The 19,201-nt window shown below is 42.3% G+C and overlaps 1 protein-coding gene across 1 annotated transcript in view; it reads left to right on the forward strand.

Moving 5' to 3' along the window:
- PCSK6 (proprotein convertase subtilisin/kexin type 6) overlaps positions 1-19,201 on the forward strand; it is a gene marked incomplete at its 5' end in the record, with an annotated part of 254,118 nt that overhangs the window by 164,377 nt on the left and 70,540 nt on the right. The window contains 2 exons of the mRNA XM_089655547.1: positions 5,082-5,185; positions 8,230-8,347. Coding sequence (XP_089511673.1) covers positions 5,082-5,185; positions 8,230-8,347 — 222 coding nt within the window. The remainder of the gene's footprint in view (positions 1-5,081; positions 5,186-8,229; positions 8,348-19,201) is intronic.

The following is a 19,201-nucleotide window of genomic DNA, read 5'->3' on the forward strand; positions in this document are numbered from 1 at the left end:
GGGATATGATCACCATGTATAATACATAAGGGGGGATATGATCTCCATGTATAATACATAAGGGGGATATGATCTTCATGTATAATACATAAGGGGGATATGATCACCATGTATAATACATAAGGGGGGATATGATCTCCATGTATAATACATGAGGGGGGATATGATCTCCATGTATAATACATAAAGGGGGGATATGATCTCCATGTATAATACATAAGGGGGGATATGATCTCCATGTATAATACATAAGGGGGGGATATGATCTCCATGTATAATACATAAGGGGGGATATGATCTCCATGTATAATACATAAGGGGGGGGATATGATCTCCATGTATAATACATAAAGGGGGGATATGATCTCCATGTATAATACATAAGGGGGGATATGATCTCCATGTATAATACATAAGGGGGGGGATATGATCTCCATGTATAATACATAAGGGGGGATATGATCTCCATGTATAATACATAAGGGGGGGATATGATCTCCATGTATAATACATAAGGGGGGGGATATGATCTCCATGTATAATACATAAGGGGGGGGATATGATCTCCATGTATAATACATAAGGGGGGATATGATCTCCATGTATAATACATAAGGGGGGATATGATCTCCATGTATAATACATAAGGGGGATATGATCTCCATGTATAATACATAAGGGGGGGATATGATCTCCATGTATAATACATAAGGGGGGGATATGATCTCCATGTATAATACATAAGGGGGGATATGATAACCATGAATAATACATAAGGAGGATATGATCTCCATGTATAATACATAAGGGGGATATGATCACCATGTATAATACATAAGGGGGGATATGATCTCCATGTATAATACATAAGGGGGGTATGATCACCATGTATAATACATAAGGGGGGATATGATCACCATGTATAATACATAAGGGGGGATATGATCTCCATGTATAATACATAAGGGGGGGTATGATCGCCATGTATAATACATAAGGGGGATATGATGTGTAGAGTTATTCACCCTGAGGTCATTACAGAGGACAAGGGGGCGCTCTTTACATTTGGAGGAAAAGAAATTTCATCTCCAAACACGGAAAGGTTTCTTCACAGTGAGAGCTGTGAGAATGTGGAATAGACTCCCTCAAGAGTTGGTTCTGGCCAGCTCAGTGGATAGCTTTAAAAAAGTCCTGGATTATTTCTCTGATACACAGAATATAACTGGATATAAGATTTATAGGTAAAGTTGATCCAGGGAATATGCGGATCGGGGGGATCAGAAAGGAATTTTTATTTTTCCCTGCAGGAGCAAATTGGATCATGCTTTGCAGGGGTTTTTTCCCTTCCTCTAGATCAGCTGTGGGTATAGGATATATATATATATATATATATATATATATATATATATATATAATTTTTTATTTTTTTTTAATTATTATATACTTATATATTTATTTTATATATACAGTGGGGATCAAAAGTTTGGGCACCCCAGCTAAAGATTTGTATTAATGTGCATAAAGAAGCCAAGGAAAGATGGAAAAATCTCCAAAAGGCATCAAATTACAGATTAGACATTCTTATATGTCAACAAAAGTTAGATTTTATTTCCATCATTTACACTTTCAAAATAACAGAAAACAAAAAAATGACGTCTGCAAAAGTTTGGGCACCCTGCAGAGTTAATATCTTGTACTGCCCCCTTTGGCAAGTATCACAGCTTGTAAACGCTTTTTGTAGCTAGCCAAGAGTCTTTCAATTCTTGTTTGAGGTATCTTTGCCCATTTCTCCTTACAAAAGTCTTCCAGTTCTTCGCGATTTCTGGGCTGTCTGTCACGCACTGCTCTTTTAAGGTCTATCCATAGACTTTCAATTATGTTGAGGTCAGGAGATTGTGAAGGCCATGGCAAAACCTTCAGTTTACGCCTCTTGATGTAATCCCCCGTGGATTTCGAGGTGTGTTTAGGATCATTATCCATTTGTAGAAGCCATCCTCTCTTTAACTTCAGCTTTTTCACAGATGGCATCAAGTTATCATCCAAAATTTGCTGAAATTTTATTGAATCTATTTTTCCTTCTACTTGTGAGATGTTCCCTGTGCCACTGGCTGCAACACAACCCCAAAGCATGATTGATCCAACCCCTTGCTTAACAATTGGACAGAGGTTCTTTTCATTTAATTCTGTGCCCCTTCTTCTCCAAACGTACCTTTGCTCATTCCGGCCAAAAAGTTCAATTTTAACCTCATCGGTCCACAGAACTTGTTTCCAAAATGCATCAGGCTTGTCTATATGTTCATTTGCAAAGTTCAAAAGATGATTTTTGTGGTGAGGACGTAGAAGAGGTTTTCTTCTGATGACTCTTCCATGAAGACCATATTTGTACAAGTATCTCTTTATAGTGGAATATTGTACCACAACTCCAGTGTCTGCCAGATCTTTCTGGAGGGATCCCGCAGTCAAACGTGGGTTTTGAATTGTTTTTCTCACAATGCTGCGAGCTGTTCTGTCTGATATTTTTCTTGGTCTTCCAGATCTTGCTTTAACTTCCACTGTTCCTGATGACTGCCATTTCTTAATTACAGTCTGAACAGAGGATATTGACATCTGAAAACGCTTTGCTATCTTCTTATAGCCTTCTCCAGCTTTGTGAGCGTCAACTATTTTCAGTTTCAGTTTTCTAGACAACTGCTTAGAAGAACCCATGGTGCTGATTGTTGGGGCAAGGTCAGATGAGTCTGGGCATTTAAAACCTTTGAGATTGACATCACCTGGTCTTCCCAGACGATGATTGAGAACAATCCATGACACTGGCAGGTCTCAGCTTGGCAAAGGGGGCAGTGCATGCTATAAATTCTGCAGGGTTCCCAAACTTTTGCAGACGCCATTTTTTTGTTTTCTGTTATTTTGAAAGTGTAAATGATGGAAATAAAATCTAACTTTTGTTGACATATTATAAGAATGTCTAATCTGTAATTTGATGCCTTTTGGAGATTTTTCCATCTTTCCTTGGCTTCTTTATGCACATTAATACAAATTTTTAGCTGGGGTGCCCAAACTTTCGATCCCCACTGTGTATATATATATATATATATATATATATATATACTTTTTTTTTTTTTGAACTGGATGAACGTTTGTCTTTTCATATACATTTGTATTTGATATATATATATATATATATATATATATATATATATATATATATATATATAACCTCTCTGCGGCCTTCGACACAGTCGACCACCCCCTCCTCCTCAAAAAAACTACACTCCCTCGGCCTCAGAGATTCTGCTCTCTCCTGGCTCTCATCCTACCTGTCACAACGCTCCTTCAGCGTTACCTATAATGCTACCACCTCCCCCTCTCTGTTGGGGTCCCTCAAGGCTCTGTCCTCGGGCCCCTTCTCTACTCCATCTATACCTCCTCCCTTGGCCAACTCATACACTCTCACGGCTTCAACTACCACCTCTATGCCGACGACACACAAATCTATCTCTCAACCCCCCACCTCACCCCCTTGGTCTCCGCCCGAATCACACACCTACTGAGCGACATATCAGATTGGATGTCACTCCACTTCCTTAAATTGAACCTCTCCAAAACCGAGTTTCTTGTCTTCCCCCCAGCCCGGACCCCCCCCATTGACTTCTCCGTCACATCCAACAACACTACCATCAAACCCGCCCCGCAGGCCAGAGTACTTGGTGTCATTCTGGACTCCAACCTATCCTTCCAGCCCCAAGTCCAATCTTTAACAAACTCGTGCAGACTCCACCTCCGCAACATCGCCAAAATCCGCACGTTCCTAACCCCAGAAACCACTAAACAGCTCATCCACTCCCTCATCATATCACGACTCGACTACTGCAACTCCCTCCTCACTGGCCTGCCTCGCCGCTGGCTATCCCCGCTTCAGTCCATCCTGAATATGGCTGCCAGACTCATTCACCTTTCCAACCGCTCCATCTCTGCCACCCCCCTCTGCCAATCCCTCCACTGGCTTCCGATTGCGCAACGGATCAAATTCAAAATCCTAACACTGACGTACAAAGCTGTCCACCATACTGCCCCGAACTACATCACCGACCTAATATCCAAGTACCGCCCAACACGCACACTCCGCTCCTCACAAGACCTCCTTCTCTTTAGTTCCCTGGTCTCCTCCTCCCATGCCCGCCTCCAGGACTTCTCCAGGGTGTCACCCATCCTCTGGAACTCCCTGCCCCAACCCATCAGATTATCACCTACTCTCCTCTCCTTTAGGCGCACCCTGAAAACCCACCTCTTCAGGGAAGCCTACCCCACCCCCTGCTAACTTGCCGAGCTCCTCCACTCTTCCTACCACTCCATCCCCCACAGCTATCTCCTCCTGTACCACTATCCCCTCCCTCCTAGATTGTAAGCTCCAAAGAGCAGGGCCCTCGATCCCCTCATGTTTTGCATTGTATTGTTATTGTTCTTTCACATGTTCTGTCCCCCTTTGTAATGTACAGCGCTGAGCGAACCATTGGCGCTTTATAAATACTGTATAATAATATATATATATATATATATATGTATAAAATTAATTTTTTTTTGTTGAACTGGATGGGCGTTTGTCTTTTCATGTATATTTCTTATATATATATATATATATATATATATATATATATATATATATATATATATATATATATATACATACAATATATATAATTTTTTTTTTTTTTTTTTTTTACTGGATGGACTTTTGTCTTTTCTCAGGCAGACTAACTATGTAACTTGCTCTAACTTGCCAGCCAGCTTGCTAACAAACTGAATTAACCTATCTAGCAGTATGCATTAAAAAGAGGGGTTCAGTTAGCACACATTTACAAATACATCCATAAGCTGCAGAGCCTTGTCATGGCACCCCAGTATTCTGTATTTCCCAACTCTCCAAATTTAAGACCCCCCCCCCCCCCCCCAATAGTAGAGGCGCATGTATTTAATGGATAGACCAAGGGCAGATGGACTAACTATGTTACATCTTTTTCTGGAAGGGGGTCAGTTGCATTAATCAGTAACTCGTATTCTGGAACCTTTTTTTTTTTGTGTAGCCCAATGCTGAACTGGAGAGACGTCCAACATCTCCTGGTGAAGACGTCACGATCTGTCCACCTCCGGGCCCCCGACTGGAGAACAAATGGAGCCGGACGCAAAGGTCAGAGAAGCCAGATGATTAGTAGTACAAGGCGTGATGTGTGTCCCATTCGGAGCCCTTACCCATAGACCGCTTGGCTCTCGTCCTCGCATTATTTCGGCATGGTTTTCATTGAACTCCTTTGACCTAATTGAGGGAAACGCGATCCACATTTTTTTTTTCAGTGAGAATATTTAGCATAATTCATGACCGTGGACCTGTGTTCATGTTACACAAGCTTCAGCTGATAAAACATTCCCGTTTCCAAAGAGCTCAATGTGTGGCCGCTGAGGGGGTCAGACAGAGCTCATTCAGCTTCAGTTACTTAAATCCTAGAATGCTGCACATTCTTTGGCTGTACAGGTGTCGGCCGATAATCTGTTCTTCTTTTATACTTTTTCTGAACCTTATATGTGGTGTAAGGGCCCGATCACACTAGCGGTTGAGGGGTAGTAAAACACCACAGTTGAGCCATGTTCTTACCACCCCACCACCGACCACTTTAACTTTAGCTGCAGAGGCAACGGCTGGGGCTGTATACCTGCCTTAGCCACGGTGCCTTTCTTTGCCAGGAATGCTTTCAGCAGCACACATGGTTTCTGCATCCTAGTGCCGGGTTCAAGGGCTTAGAGCAGGCGGCGAGGAGGTGATACAGGCGATGATAAACCCCAAACCAAAAATGTATTCTATTGCAGCTTACTAGTCCTTCAATATGGTGGCTGACTGGAGTCCATCTATGAGAAATTCATTTGACACACAAAGCGCAGCTTGGCCCCGCCCCTCGCTCTCTCCTCACTGGCAGTTGATTGACAGCAGCAGGAACCAATGGCTCCCACTGCTGCCTCTCTTCAGGGAGGAGGGAGAGAGCCAAGAGAGATGCCACCGTGTGTCTGTTCTGTGTGCATTTATTCATGTAGAGTAATAGGTGGGCATGTAATAGGAGAATTAAGGTGTTACTAAACCCACAACAGTACAATCAGCCTGTATATGCAGTAAAGCATGCTTGTTATACTCACTGTGGAACCTAAGGGGTTAATCCTCTGCATTGTGTAAAAAGGCTGTTTGATCCTGTCTTCTCTGATCCTCCCCTTCTACTGTCCCCAATCCATCTGCTGATTGAACAGAGCCTTGGGGGCAAGCTGCCTATGCTCAGTTTGGTGGGTATTACTAGAGAGTTTTTTTTTCTTTGAGAGAGTGCATGTGATCAGCACAGGGCCAATCAGTGCTGTCCAGACAGGGCGTCAGGGGTCCTGCAGCCTCATAGGACAATCCACGGAGAATGAAAACTCCTCCTACAGGCTTTAACCAGTGCTCTGCTGGACACAGAACTTACAAGACTGCTCTAACTGCTGAGGAAAAAAGGCATTTCGCAGTTTATATATACTAAAATAATTGCATTTCCATGTTGTGTGTACTGTGGGAGACCGGATATAGTGAATGCAGAGTCCGGGTTGACCAGATATAGTGAATGCAGGGTCCAGGGAGCCCGGATATAGTGAATGCAGAGTCCGGGGAGACCGGATATAGTGAATGCAGGGTCCGGGGAGACCGGATATAGTGAATGCAGGGTCCGGGGAGACCAGATATAGTGAATGCAGGGTCCGGGGAGACCGGATATAGTGAATGCAGGGTCCGGGGAGACCGGATATAGTGAATGCAGAGTCCGGGGAGAGCGGATATAATGAATGCAGGGTCCGGGTTGACCAGATATAGTGATTGCAGGGTCCAGGGAGCCCGGATATAGTGAATGCAGGGTCCGGGGAGACCAGATATAGTGAATGCAGGGTCCGGGGACACCAGATATAGTGAATCTCAGGGTCCGGGGAGAGCGGATATAGTAAGTCTCAGGGTCCGGGGAGAGCGGATATAGTAAGTCTCAGGGTCCGGGGAGACCAGATATAGTGAATGCAGGGTCCGGGGAGACCAGATATAGTGAGCGCGGGGTCCGGGGCGAGCGGATATAGTGAGCGCGGGGTCCGGGGCGAGCGGATATAGTGAGCGCGGGGTCCGGGGCGAGCGGATATAGTGAGCGCGGGGTCCGGGGCGAGCGGATATAGTGAGCGCGGGGTCCGGGGCGAGCGGATATAGTGAGCGCGGGGTCCGGGGCGAGCGGATATAGTGAGCGCGGGGTCCGGGGCGAGCGGATATAGTGAGCGCGGGGTCCGGGGCGAGCGGATATAGTGAGCGCGGGGTCCCGGGAGAGCAGATATAGTGAATGCAGGGTCCAGGGATTAGGAACAATTTTAAGGAAACCTTTACTGGAGGAAACGTGAATGCCACCATTGCTGATCTCTCCCTAGATGCTTGTGTTACCTGGCTCTTTTTCACTGACCCAAAAACAAGCATTTGGTAAATTTAGGTCAACTAGGTATATCATGCGCTTTCCAGAACATAAAAATACAGTAGCTTCCATTGCTGAAAACCTTTTCAAAATGCTGCTTGCCTGGCCTCTATGCTTACCCATTGGCTTCATTACCTTGAGCCTGACCCAGAACAAGTATGTGAATCAGAATATCAGAACTCATGAGTTGCATACTTTTTCAGGTTAATGATATAGAAAGCACTGAATCCAGTGGTTTAGTATGACAACCAGGCAAGTAGCAATAGCAGCTTCAACATTTCTGTTAGTACTGATTTCCCTTGAAGTCATAGTTCACCTTTACAGAAACACTACCTATGCAAATCAGGGCACCTGCAGATAAAGGACTTTGAAGCTTTGAAGAAAGTTGGTTGTTGCCCTTGGCTATAGGTGCAAGCTAGTTACGTAACTCATGAGGTCTGGCCGAAAATCTCCCAGAGATGATACCACCCCCTTTCCTGCCTTGTTGGCAGGATGTTGCTAAGATGCTTCCAGCTGTTGCTGCTCACCCCCGCCATCACCATCACCTGACCGGGTGCTTTTGCCACCACGTTAGTGTCCTCACTATACAATAGGAAGGTATAGGGTTTCAAAAGGAGTAGGAATCAATATTTAAACCTATGACTGACTACATAAAAGCCTTGGGGGTGGGCTTCAATTTATGGTAAAAAAAAGACCAGATTTGTCAGACTTTTATTCTTTTCAGTCAGCCATCTTTATGGCTTTGGATTGGTGGATGCCGAAGCTATGGTTGTTGAAGCCAAAAAATGGAAAACCGTGCCATCGCAACATGTCTGTGTAGGAGCATCAGACCGTAGGCCAAGGTAAGCTCTGACATTATGGGGATGGGGAAGAGTTAAAATATGTTTGTCGGTGACTCTATTTGGGAAATTTCTTCTTCTTTCCTGTAATGTCTTCACAAGAAATGGATGTAGACCATTACCACCGGGACAGAAAGGAGCAGACCACCCCAGTGAAAAGTTCTAACTTTTCTGTAATCTGCTATAAATATTCTAAATAGTAAATAAACTGTGCTTGGTGCGCAGCATTAAACAAAAATCAAAACTCCCACAGCTGTACTCACAAACACATAATTCCAGTGCTGAACCAAAATTTCAAAAAAAAAATGTTGCCCTGTGTTACTAAATTACATGTCTCTTGGTTATATACAGTGGGGATCGAAAGTTTGGGCACCCCAGCTAAAAATTTGTATTAATGTGCATAAAGAAGCCTAGGAAAGATGGAAAAATCTCCAAAAGGCATCAAATTACAGATTAGACATTCTTATAATATGTCAACAAAAGTTAGATTTTATTTCCATCATTTACACTTTCAAAATAACAGAAAACAAAAAAATGGCGTCTGCAAAAGTTTGGGCACCCTGCAGAGTTAATATCTTGTACTGCCCCCTTTGGCAAGTATCACAGCTTGTAAACACTTTTTGTAGCCAGCCAAGAGTCTTTCAATTCTTGTTTGAGGTATCTTTGCCCATTCTTCCTTACAAAAGTCTTCCAGTTCTTTGAGATTTCTGGGCTGTCTGTCACGCACTGCTCTTTTAAGGTCTATCCATAGATTTTCAATTATGTTGAGGTCAGGAGATTGTGAAGGCCATGGCAAAACCTTCAGTTTACGCCTCTTGATGTAATCCCCCGTGGATTTTGAGGTGTGTTTAGGATCATTATCCATTTAACTTCAGCTTTTTCACAGATGGCATCAAGTTACCATCCAAAATTTGCTGAAATTTTATTGAATCCATTTTTCCTTCTACTCGTGAGATGTTCCCTGTGCCACTGGCTGCAACACAACTCCAAAGCATGATTGATCCAACCCCATGCTTAACAGTTGGACAGAGGTTCTTTTCATTAAATTCTGTGCCCCTTCTTCTCCAAACGTATCTTTGCTCATTCCGGCCAAAAAGTTCAATTTTAACCTGATCGGTCCTCAGAACTTGTTTCCAAAATGCATCAGGCTTGTCTATATGTTCATTTGCAAAGTTCAAACGATGATTTTTGTGGTGAGGACGTAGAGGAGGTTTTCTTCCAATGACTCTTCCATGAAGACCATATTTGTACAAGTATCTCTTTATAGTGGAATAGTGTACCACAAATCCAGTGTCTGCCAGATCTTTCTGGAGGGATCGTGCAGTCAAACGTGGGTTTTGAATTGTTTTTCTCACAATCCTGCGAGCTGTTCTGTCTGATATTTTTCTTGGTCTTCCAGATCTTGCTTTAACTTCCACTGTTCCTGATGACTGCCATTTCTTAATTACATTCCGAACAGAGGATATTGACATCTGAAAATGCTTTGCTATCTTCTTATAGCCTTCTCCAGCTTTGTGAGCGTCAACTATTTTCAGTTTCAGTTTTCTAGACAACTGCTTAGAAGAACCCATGGTGCTGATTGTTGGGGCAAGGTCAGATGAGCCTGGGCATTTAAAACCTTTGAGATTGACATCACCTGGTCTTCCCAGACGATGATTGAGAACAATCCATGACACTGGCAGGTCTCAGCTTGGCAAAGGGGGCAGTGCATGCTATAAATTCTGCAGGTGCCCAAATGTTTGCAGACGCCATTTTTTTGTTTTCTGTTATTTTGAAAGTGTAAATGATGGAAATAAAATCTAACTTTTGTTGACATATTATAAGAATGTCTAATGTGTAATTTGATGCCTTTTTGGAGATTTTCTTTTCTTCTTTATGCACATTAATACAAATTTTTAGCTGGGGTGCCCAAACTTTTGATCCCCACTGTATATCCCAATACAAAGGATCATAATGTCATCAAAAATGTGATACATGTACCAACATCATAAATCCAAATTGAATTTTAGTTTTTTTAAATTCAGAGGTTGAAGTTTCCTTTGACTAAACTTTAAATTGCTTTGTGCCTGAGTGGTCATTGTAGAATTGTGTACCAGGACCTTTAGTTTAACGGAACTAGGTTGTGTTCTCTTTGCATTTATGTCTTTAGAAGTGGTAAAAAGCATTTTATATTAGTGTTTATTTAACCCGAAAATGTTATACAACCCTATAAAATATGTAAAACTGTATTCGCTCCTGCTCTTGACGTTCAATCTCCCTACAAAAGCTAAGCTGGTAGAGATGCGCAGAGCATTAACAAAGTTAACAATATTAGCAGAATGTTGACTATCAGATTGTTTCACATGCTTCAGAGCAGTTTGGTTAGAACTAAAGATGGACTTGGGTTTGGTTTGTACCGAACCTTGAAGGAAGCGTTCATTGCTGCCCAATCAACTGCCCCTCGGCTATGTATACACAAGGGAGTGGGGATGCATGACATGGGGCGCAAGCCGTATTTTAACCTGGCCAAAGTTGGTAGGGTAGGGGTGACAGCTTCAATCCGGATTTAGTCCAAAACCATGTTTGAGCCATACCCAAGTTTGAGCCATACCCTGGTATGAGTAGATAGTGTCTCTAAGTGGTAAGGAAATCCTTGAATTGTCACTTTGGGTAGGGGCCCATGGAACCTAGCTCACTTTGGAGAAGTGGGGAGACTCCTGTCTCAGCTCCCCATATCCCCCTTATGTGTAAATCACCCTGTGCCTGTTAGGGGTACAGGACGATCTGTCCTAATATTGGGGTGGGGGGTTGTTGGTTGGTTGATATGTGGTTGCATCCCATTGTTTTATTGTGTGTCTGGTTTGGGAGCAAACTATTATAGGATGCATGCGTTTGTGTGTTGGCTTGGTGGGTGGTGTCTCCAGCAGCTCTCCTGGTGGGACTGTCTGTTGGTGTGTCTCTCGCTACTAATGCAGGCCATAGACGGGTCGTTTATCGTCTGAATTTTCATCTGACCGAATAATCGACCAATATTCTCACCGTTAGTGGGGCAATGTCGTCGGCCGATTTTTGCGGGTCTTTTCGTTTCTTTTATTGGTCATGCTTGAAAATCTACGAAAAACGGCCGTTTTTCGTAAGCATTGGTGGCAGCAGAACAACCGATTTTTTGTTTATTGGCCGACAATTCGGCCGATAAACGACCTGTCTATGGCCAGCATTAAAGTAGATTGCCCCGCCCTGTGTCATCATGCAGGGAGGGGGGATTGTCTCCTGAGTGTATATATCTTGTATCTCTGTTAAAATAAATTACTCTACCTCCTGGTTTTCTTCAAGACTGGTGTCGTCTTGTCTTGTATGGTCAGCTGTGGTGTCTGTTGTCGGTGTTCGGATGGGGATGCGGTATTCTAACGGAAGTACCCAAGTGCAGTCTGGGGTCGGTTCTGTTACAGCCATGGTGCTATAGCCACCATGATGCCACATATTGGTAGTGTGCTAAAGTTCCATGCAGACCCTAACCTTGAATAATCAAAATGTTGCACATGTAATAGAACAGTTTTTTTAGGGCTAAAGATGGTTTTGGTCCTAACTGAACCCGGAAATAAGCTGTCACTCCTGCCTCCTGCCCACCCACTTATCTGTCCTGCAGCTACCCATACACAAGGGGGTTGGGAGGCGTGACATCTTCACCTGATATGGCCACGTAGCATGAGCAGTATTTTACCTGGCCACAGTTGATTGGGTGGGAGTGACAGCTTCCTTCCGACAACCCCCACAAAACTCAGGGAGTAGATAGCGTGCCTAGTGAGAAGGGAAATCTTGAATTGCTGGGCCATGGTGCTATGACCATCATGATGCCACATATTGGTAGTGAGAAAGTTTCATGCAGACTCTAATGTGTAATATCACAATGTTGCACATGCTACAGAGCAGTTTGGTTGGGACAAAGAATGATCTTGGGTTTGGTCTGGTCTAGTCCGAACCAACTCAGGAGGAAGCGATCGCTCCTGCTCACTGCCACACAATCAACTTCCCAACAGCTACACTAACACAAGGGGGTGAGGATGCATGACATCACTGACCTTATGTGGCCACGTAGCATGAATGGTATTTTGCCCTGGCCACAGTTGATTAAGTGGGAGTGACAGGTTCCCTCCGGGTTTAGTCCAAACCTCTGGCCAAACCCAAGTTTGTCCTTCATTAGGACCCACTGGGCCTGCTAGAATGTTGTGTTGGACTATGTGTGAAAACTTGTGCCCACAAACAGCCAACAGAAATCCCAGGGGGTTAGGTAGTGTCTCTAGTGGGATGGGAATGCTTGCATTGTTGGGCCATGGTGTGATTGCCAAATATTGATAGTGAGATAAAGCTCCATATCACAATGTTGCACATGCTACAGAACAGTTTTGTTAGGAGAAAGGAAGAGCTTGGGTTTGGTCCAAACTGAACCTGGAAGGAAGTTGTCACTCCTGCCTACTACCGCTCAATCTACTACACATACACAAGGGGGTGCGGATGCATGACACCATTGATGTTGGGCCGTGTAGCATGAGCGGTAATTTGCCTGGTCCTCAGTTTATTGGACAGAAAGAACAGCTTCCTTTTTTAAACCCACAAAAAACTCAAGTGGGAAAGGAATCCTTGGGTTGGTTGGGTCATGGTGCTATAGCCATCGTGACCCATGTCGGTAGTGAGTTAAAGTTCCATACAGACCCTATAGTTGAGGATCTTTGTTGTGGCGGGAAGATCATGAGGCATATGAGAGTGAATTGGATGATGGCACCAAATGTACTCAGAATATGGCGGCAAGAGCAAACATGACATTTTATAGTCAGATTGCTTCTGCCCCTTTCCTGGTATAGGGATACAATACACTCCTGGCTCTGTTGACCAGCCATTTATTGAAATCTTTATCTAGAGAGAGAGAGAGAGAGAGAGAGAGAGAGAGAGGGGGGAAGATATAGATATAGATATATATAGAGAGAGAGAGAAAGATATAGATATATAGAGAGAGAGAGAGAGCGAAAGATATATATATATATATAGAGAGAGAGAGAGAGAAAGATATAGGTATATATATATAGAGAGAGAAAGGTATAGATATATACTGTATATATATAGAGAGAGATAGATATATATAGAGAGAGATAGATATATATAGAGAGAGATAGATATATATAGAGAGAGAGAAAGATATAGATAGATATCTGCAGATAAAGAAGATTTCAATAAATGGCTGGTCAACAGAGCCTGGAGTGTATTGTATCCCTATACCAGGAAAGAGACAGAAGCAATCTGACAAAATTTTTTTTTTTTTTAATGGCATAGCAGGTTGTATAGTAAAATGCCTAGGGCTTGTATATTTGTGGATTTTGTGCATTATAAATATACAATATAGCAAATGCATTTATATCTTCATAACAATTTGCAAACATACTATATGTAAAAAAGAAAAATTGCCTGGGGCTTACTGAATATTTACATTTATTCTGGTTAAAATGTTGTATTACCCATTTAAATGCCATGTCTGTAATGTGTAATCTAGCGAAATGTGTATATAGTGGAAATTTTTTTTGGATCCTGGTGGGTTAACACAATATTTTTCTGGTGCACAGGCTTGATATCCCAGCTCTGCTCTGTTCACGGCTTGGAATCCCTAGTCATCACTTCCCTGCTGCCTAATGTTGTTTCAGTGTATTGATGCTTTGTAAACCAGATTTAAAGCCAACTGTAATAATATTAGTTGTGTTTACAAGCAGTGTGTCCCGCTATATTCTGAACATGCAGTCTTTTCTTTCTATATGCTGAAAGAGATTCTATCCCAACATTTTATCTGCATCCTGCCCATGCAAAGAGCATAGTACTTGTTCTACTACATCATAAACTGATACTAATATACAGGTGAAACTCCAAAAATTAAAATATTGTGCAAAAGTTCATTTATTTCAGTAATGCAACTTAACTAGTTGCCGACCGCAGATAGCCGAATGACGGCTGCACTGCGGCCGGCCAGTTCTGAGTGGACGTCATATGACGTCCTCCCAGAACGCGCTCTCCTGCGCGCCCCAGGGGGCACGCACCCGGCGATCTCCGTGATCGCTGTGTCCTACGGACACAGCTGATCACGTGATGTGGTAAAAGGCCAATCACAGCGGCCTTTTACCACTTGATCAGCGGTGTCCAATGACACGCTGATCAGAGGGAAATGCAAGTGTCAGTTCTCAGCTGCACTTTCCTCACGCTGTCAGATCGTGAGGAAAGTACTGCCAAGAACCGACAGCTGTCAGAGCGGGGATCGGCACCCATCATCAGGGCACTGATGATCAGTGCCCTGATGATCGGTGCCCAGCAGTGCCACCTGCAATTTCCGCCCACCTGTGCCCAGCAGTGCGCCCACTAGCTCCGCCCACCTGTGCCCAGCAGATCACCCACCTGTGCCCAGCAGTGCACCCACCTGTGCCACTCTGCAGTGTCACACATCTGTGCCCAGAACTGCCACCTACCTGTGCCCAGCAGTGCCACCCACCTGTGCCCACCCACCTGTGCCCACCCACCAGTGCTGCCCACCAGTGCTGCCCACCAGTGCCACCCACCAGTGCAGCCCAGCAGTGCTGCCCACCAGTGCCACCAGTCAGTGCCCATGGTTTGTGCCAGTCAGTGCCGCCAGTCAGTGCCCAGCAGTGATGCCAGTCAGTGCCGTCAGTACCCATCATCAGTGTCACCTATCAGTGCTGCATATTAGTGCCGCCTATCCATGCCACCTCATTAGTACTACCTATCAGTGCCCTTTAGTGCTGCCTATCAGTGCCCATCAGTGCCGCCTCATCAACGTACATCAGTGAAGGAGAAAAAATACCTGTTTGAAAAATTTTATAATAGAAACAAAGAAACTTTTTTTTTTCCAAATTTTTTGCACTTTTTTTTTTTATAGCGCAAAAAGTAAAGCGCCCAGTGGCGATTAAATACCACCAAAAGAAAGCTCTATTTGTGAGAAAAAAATGATCAAAATTTCATATGGGTACAATGTTGCATGACCGCGCAATTGTCAATCAAAGTGCGGCAGCGCTGAAAGCTGAAAATTGGCCTGGTAAGGAAGGGGGTATAAGTGCCTGGTAGGCAAGTGGTTAAAAGGTGAAACTAATATATGAGATACACACAAAACACCTTTTCTTTTCACACCCAGTATGCAATAAATATCCGAAGTAAGTCCTAAAAAGGTCCACAACACAAATAGTCCAAAAATTCAGTTTTCCATCTTCCAAATTTTGAGGTATCCCGAATACCTCAAAATAAGGGAAACTACATATAGTGCATTACCCTTAGTTGTAAAGAATACATACAAATTTGCTAATAAAAAAAATATATATATAATGCACTCCTATAAAAAGTGATCAAAAATTACACCGCACTCAGTGAAATAACCAAAACTTCATTATAAAATGAATCGTAATCAATCTGTGACTTTTCCACTCGTGATAAAACAAATCACATCAAAAAACACACTCTATGAAATTGTGTTCAAACCGGTGGTTCCACACTTTAGTAGGATAACATACAATTACCCTCTCTCTGTTGTTACCAGCAATATAAACACTCCAAGGTGATATTCCCTTCCTCTCTGTAGATGTATCCGCTTTCAATCTCTTCCGTTCCTCATAAGGTAGAAAGGATAACTCAGTGTAGTATATAAAGGTAATACATACATTTTATTAGCATCTTACATTAGAAAAAGGAACTGTCCATCTTCCAGTACAGACACAGCCAAAATCAGAAAAAAAGATGGCCGCGCCGCTCCTTCCGGTATTGCGTCTGACGTCACGACCCTGACGTGTTTCGTCACTTCCTACTTCTTCCTAAGGGACTGCACACTGGGTGTGAAAAGAAAAGGTGTTTTGTGTGATTTATACTTTCAAGGGTGAAAGCTTTACTCTTCTGAAGGGGATTATAGTCAGAGTATTGTGTATAATATATAAGACTCATTACATGCAAAGCAAGATAGTTCAAGCCGTGATTTGTCATCATTGTGATGATTATGGCTTACAGCTCATGAAAACCCCAAATCCACAATCTCAGAAAATGAGAATATTACATATTACCGTAATCCGGTGCCCGCTGTGTCCTTCGAACAAAGTGTTACACCGATCGTCGTACGGGACCTCTGTGTGAGGTCCCGAGCATGTGGTCACTGATTGGCCAATCGGTGGTCACATGCAGAGTAGTAAGCAAGATGTCACTTCTGACATCGTTGCTTACTACGTGTGAAATCTGTGAATGATCACAGATGGTCACATGGTGCAAGGATATTCACAACAGCCTTGTACCATGTGACAAGCTGTGACCAATCACAGCTCACACAGTATTTCTCAATGGCTGCAAGAATGCAGCCAGAGAGATGGAGAAATGATTGCTTTTACAGCCTTTATGGGTGTAAAAGCAATCAGTGTAAAAAAAAAAAAAAATCTTCATCGCCCCCCACAAGTAGTACAGTGTTACCATGGTGACACTTTACTGCTACGGTGACCGTATGTAAAGAAAAAAAAAAACATAAATTAAATAAAAATGTAAGAATTTTTTTTAATTATAATTTTTGGTTATAAACGAATTTGGGTTATTTTGTTTTTACTAAAAAGATAACTGAATGACTTTTGGCCAATATTTATGAAGAAAGATTATTTGCAAAATTTTATAAGAAACACTTTTTTTTTCAAAATTGTTGGACTTTTTCATTTATATAGCAAAAAAAATAAAAATCCCAGCGGTGAATAAATACCACCAAAATAAAGCTTTATCTGTCTCAAAAAATGCTAAAAAATTCATATGGGTACAGAGTTGCATGACAGCGCAATTGTCATTCAAAGTGTGATGGCGCTGAAAGCCGAAAATTGGCCTGGACAGGAAGGGGGGGAAAGTGTCCGGACTGGAAGCGGTTAAAAGAGAAGTATGGTTTTTTTTTGTTTGTTTTTTTTTCTTTGTTTTTTTTTTTTTTTAAATCCTAGTTACCTAGGTGGATGCAGTATTGGTCCCCTGACAGCTCTAATGGTGAGAACTCGTCGATCATATGTCTGCTGATCGCTGAGTTCTGACAGCCTCTGTGAGCAGAGAGCGGTGACTGCTCCGCTCTCTGCTCTGCCCCCACTCCCTTTCCTCCACGCTTACTATAGTGCTGGGCTGTGGAGGGGGAGGTAGTGGCTGACTCAGACTCTCAGTAGATCATAGAGAGGCTGAGCCAGATGCTAGTCCAGGCTCTGGGGTGGATCCCGATTTTAAAGTCAGGATCTTTCCTCAGACTGGACCAGCTGGGAGACGTCAGCCAACTGCCAACTTCAGCCCACTCTCGGCTAAAAACGGGTCGCAGGAGTGCAGAACGAACTGCACTCCTGTGATCCACGGGAGAAGTACAGCCAAAAGAGCTTTGCCTGTACTTCTCCTTTAACTAGTCAACCACTCTGATTACTACTGCAAGGTTTGTCCGAAGGTTCCTTTAATAGATAGGCTGGTCATACACTATATAATTGTCTACCCAATTTCCTTCAGATTTACCTTCTACTATGTAGTACAAGAGCCTGCCTAATTGGATACAATTGAAAGTGTTGTTAGTTTTGACCTCCTATTATATGGTTTTTGGTAAATCTAAACCAAAAATCTCAAGAAAATTGTATAATGTTTGGCCAGCCTTAATCTGTGCAACAAGTGTGCCCAATCATTGAACCGATTGAATAGTAAAGGGCGGGTCTACTCTGGACATGCATCCTGCTGGGTGTCTGTCATGGATGGCTTTGGTCTACATTTGAATGTCAACCCTTGGGCGATAGAGTCTTTGGGACACCAATACTTGGCGCATGCTTGGTAACAACACAAAAATGCTGCACCACCCCTGGACTGGACCTGGCATTAGTGACTAGATGTGCAAAATGAAAAAAATTGTTCTATTTCCTTTCGATTTATTTTACGGATTTTGTTGCGTTCGATCAGTTTGTTTTTCGGAATTTGTTTCATTTATTCAAATTTAACCAAATTCTAAATTTCACACGGATTTGAAAATAATTTTACTAGATTTGAAAATAATTTGAACAGATTTGAAAAGGATTTGAACAGATTTGAAAAGGATTTGAACAGATTTGAAAAGGATTTGAACAGATTTGAAAAGGATTTGAACAGATTTGAAAAGGATTTGAACAGATTTGAAAAGGATTTGAACAGATTTGAAAAGGATTTGAACAGATTTGAAAAGGATTTGAACAGATTTGAAAAGGATTTGAACAGATTTGAAAAGGATTTGAACAGATTTGAAAAGGATTTGAACAGATTTGAAAAGGATTTGAACAGATTTGAAAAGGATTTGAACAGATTTGAAAAGGATTTGAACAGATTTGAAAAGGATTTGAACAGATTTGAAAAGGATTTGAACAGATTTGAAAAGGATTTGAACAGATTTGAAAAGGATTTGAACAGATTTGAAAAGGATTTGAACAGATTTGAAAAGGATTTGAACAGATTTGAAAAGGATTTGAACAGGATTCTAATGGATTCAAAAACAATTCTAACATCATAATCCACAATCCGTATGTGATTTTGATGGTATATGGGCTATGTGAAGAGTTGCGTGACCATATTGGCAATTTGTTTCAGCAAAATTTTCACAGTGCCTTTGTTGATCACTACTCCACCATAGCGCAGCTCCCAATTTTTTGTAAAGTATTTGTCTTTTCTAAACTATTCTATTCTTTTATATTATTTTGTTTGAATGTATTCTGTTCAAATTCTTTATTTCTTTAATTTCTGTTCTATTTTATTGTATTCTTGTTTTCAAATTGGTTTTCAAATTGGTTTTCAAATTTGAATGTGTTTTTCGAATTCAAATTTCGTCCGAGTGTCATTTCG

This window comes from Staurois parvus, unplaced genomic scaffold, assembly GCF_062004578.1.
Source record: "Staurois parvus isolate SC_StPar_1 unplaced genomic scaffold, SC_StPar_1.0 ptg000845l, whole genome shotgun sequence".
Classification (NCBI taxonomy): domain Eukaryota; kingdom Metazoa; phylum Chordata; class Amphibia; order Anura; family Ranidae; genus Staurois; species Staurois parvus.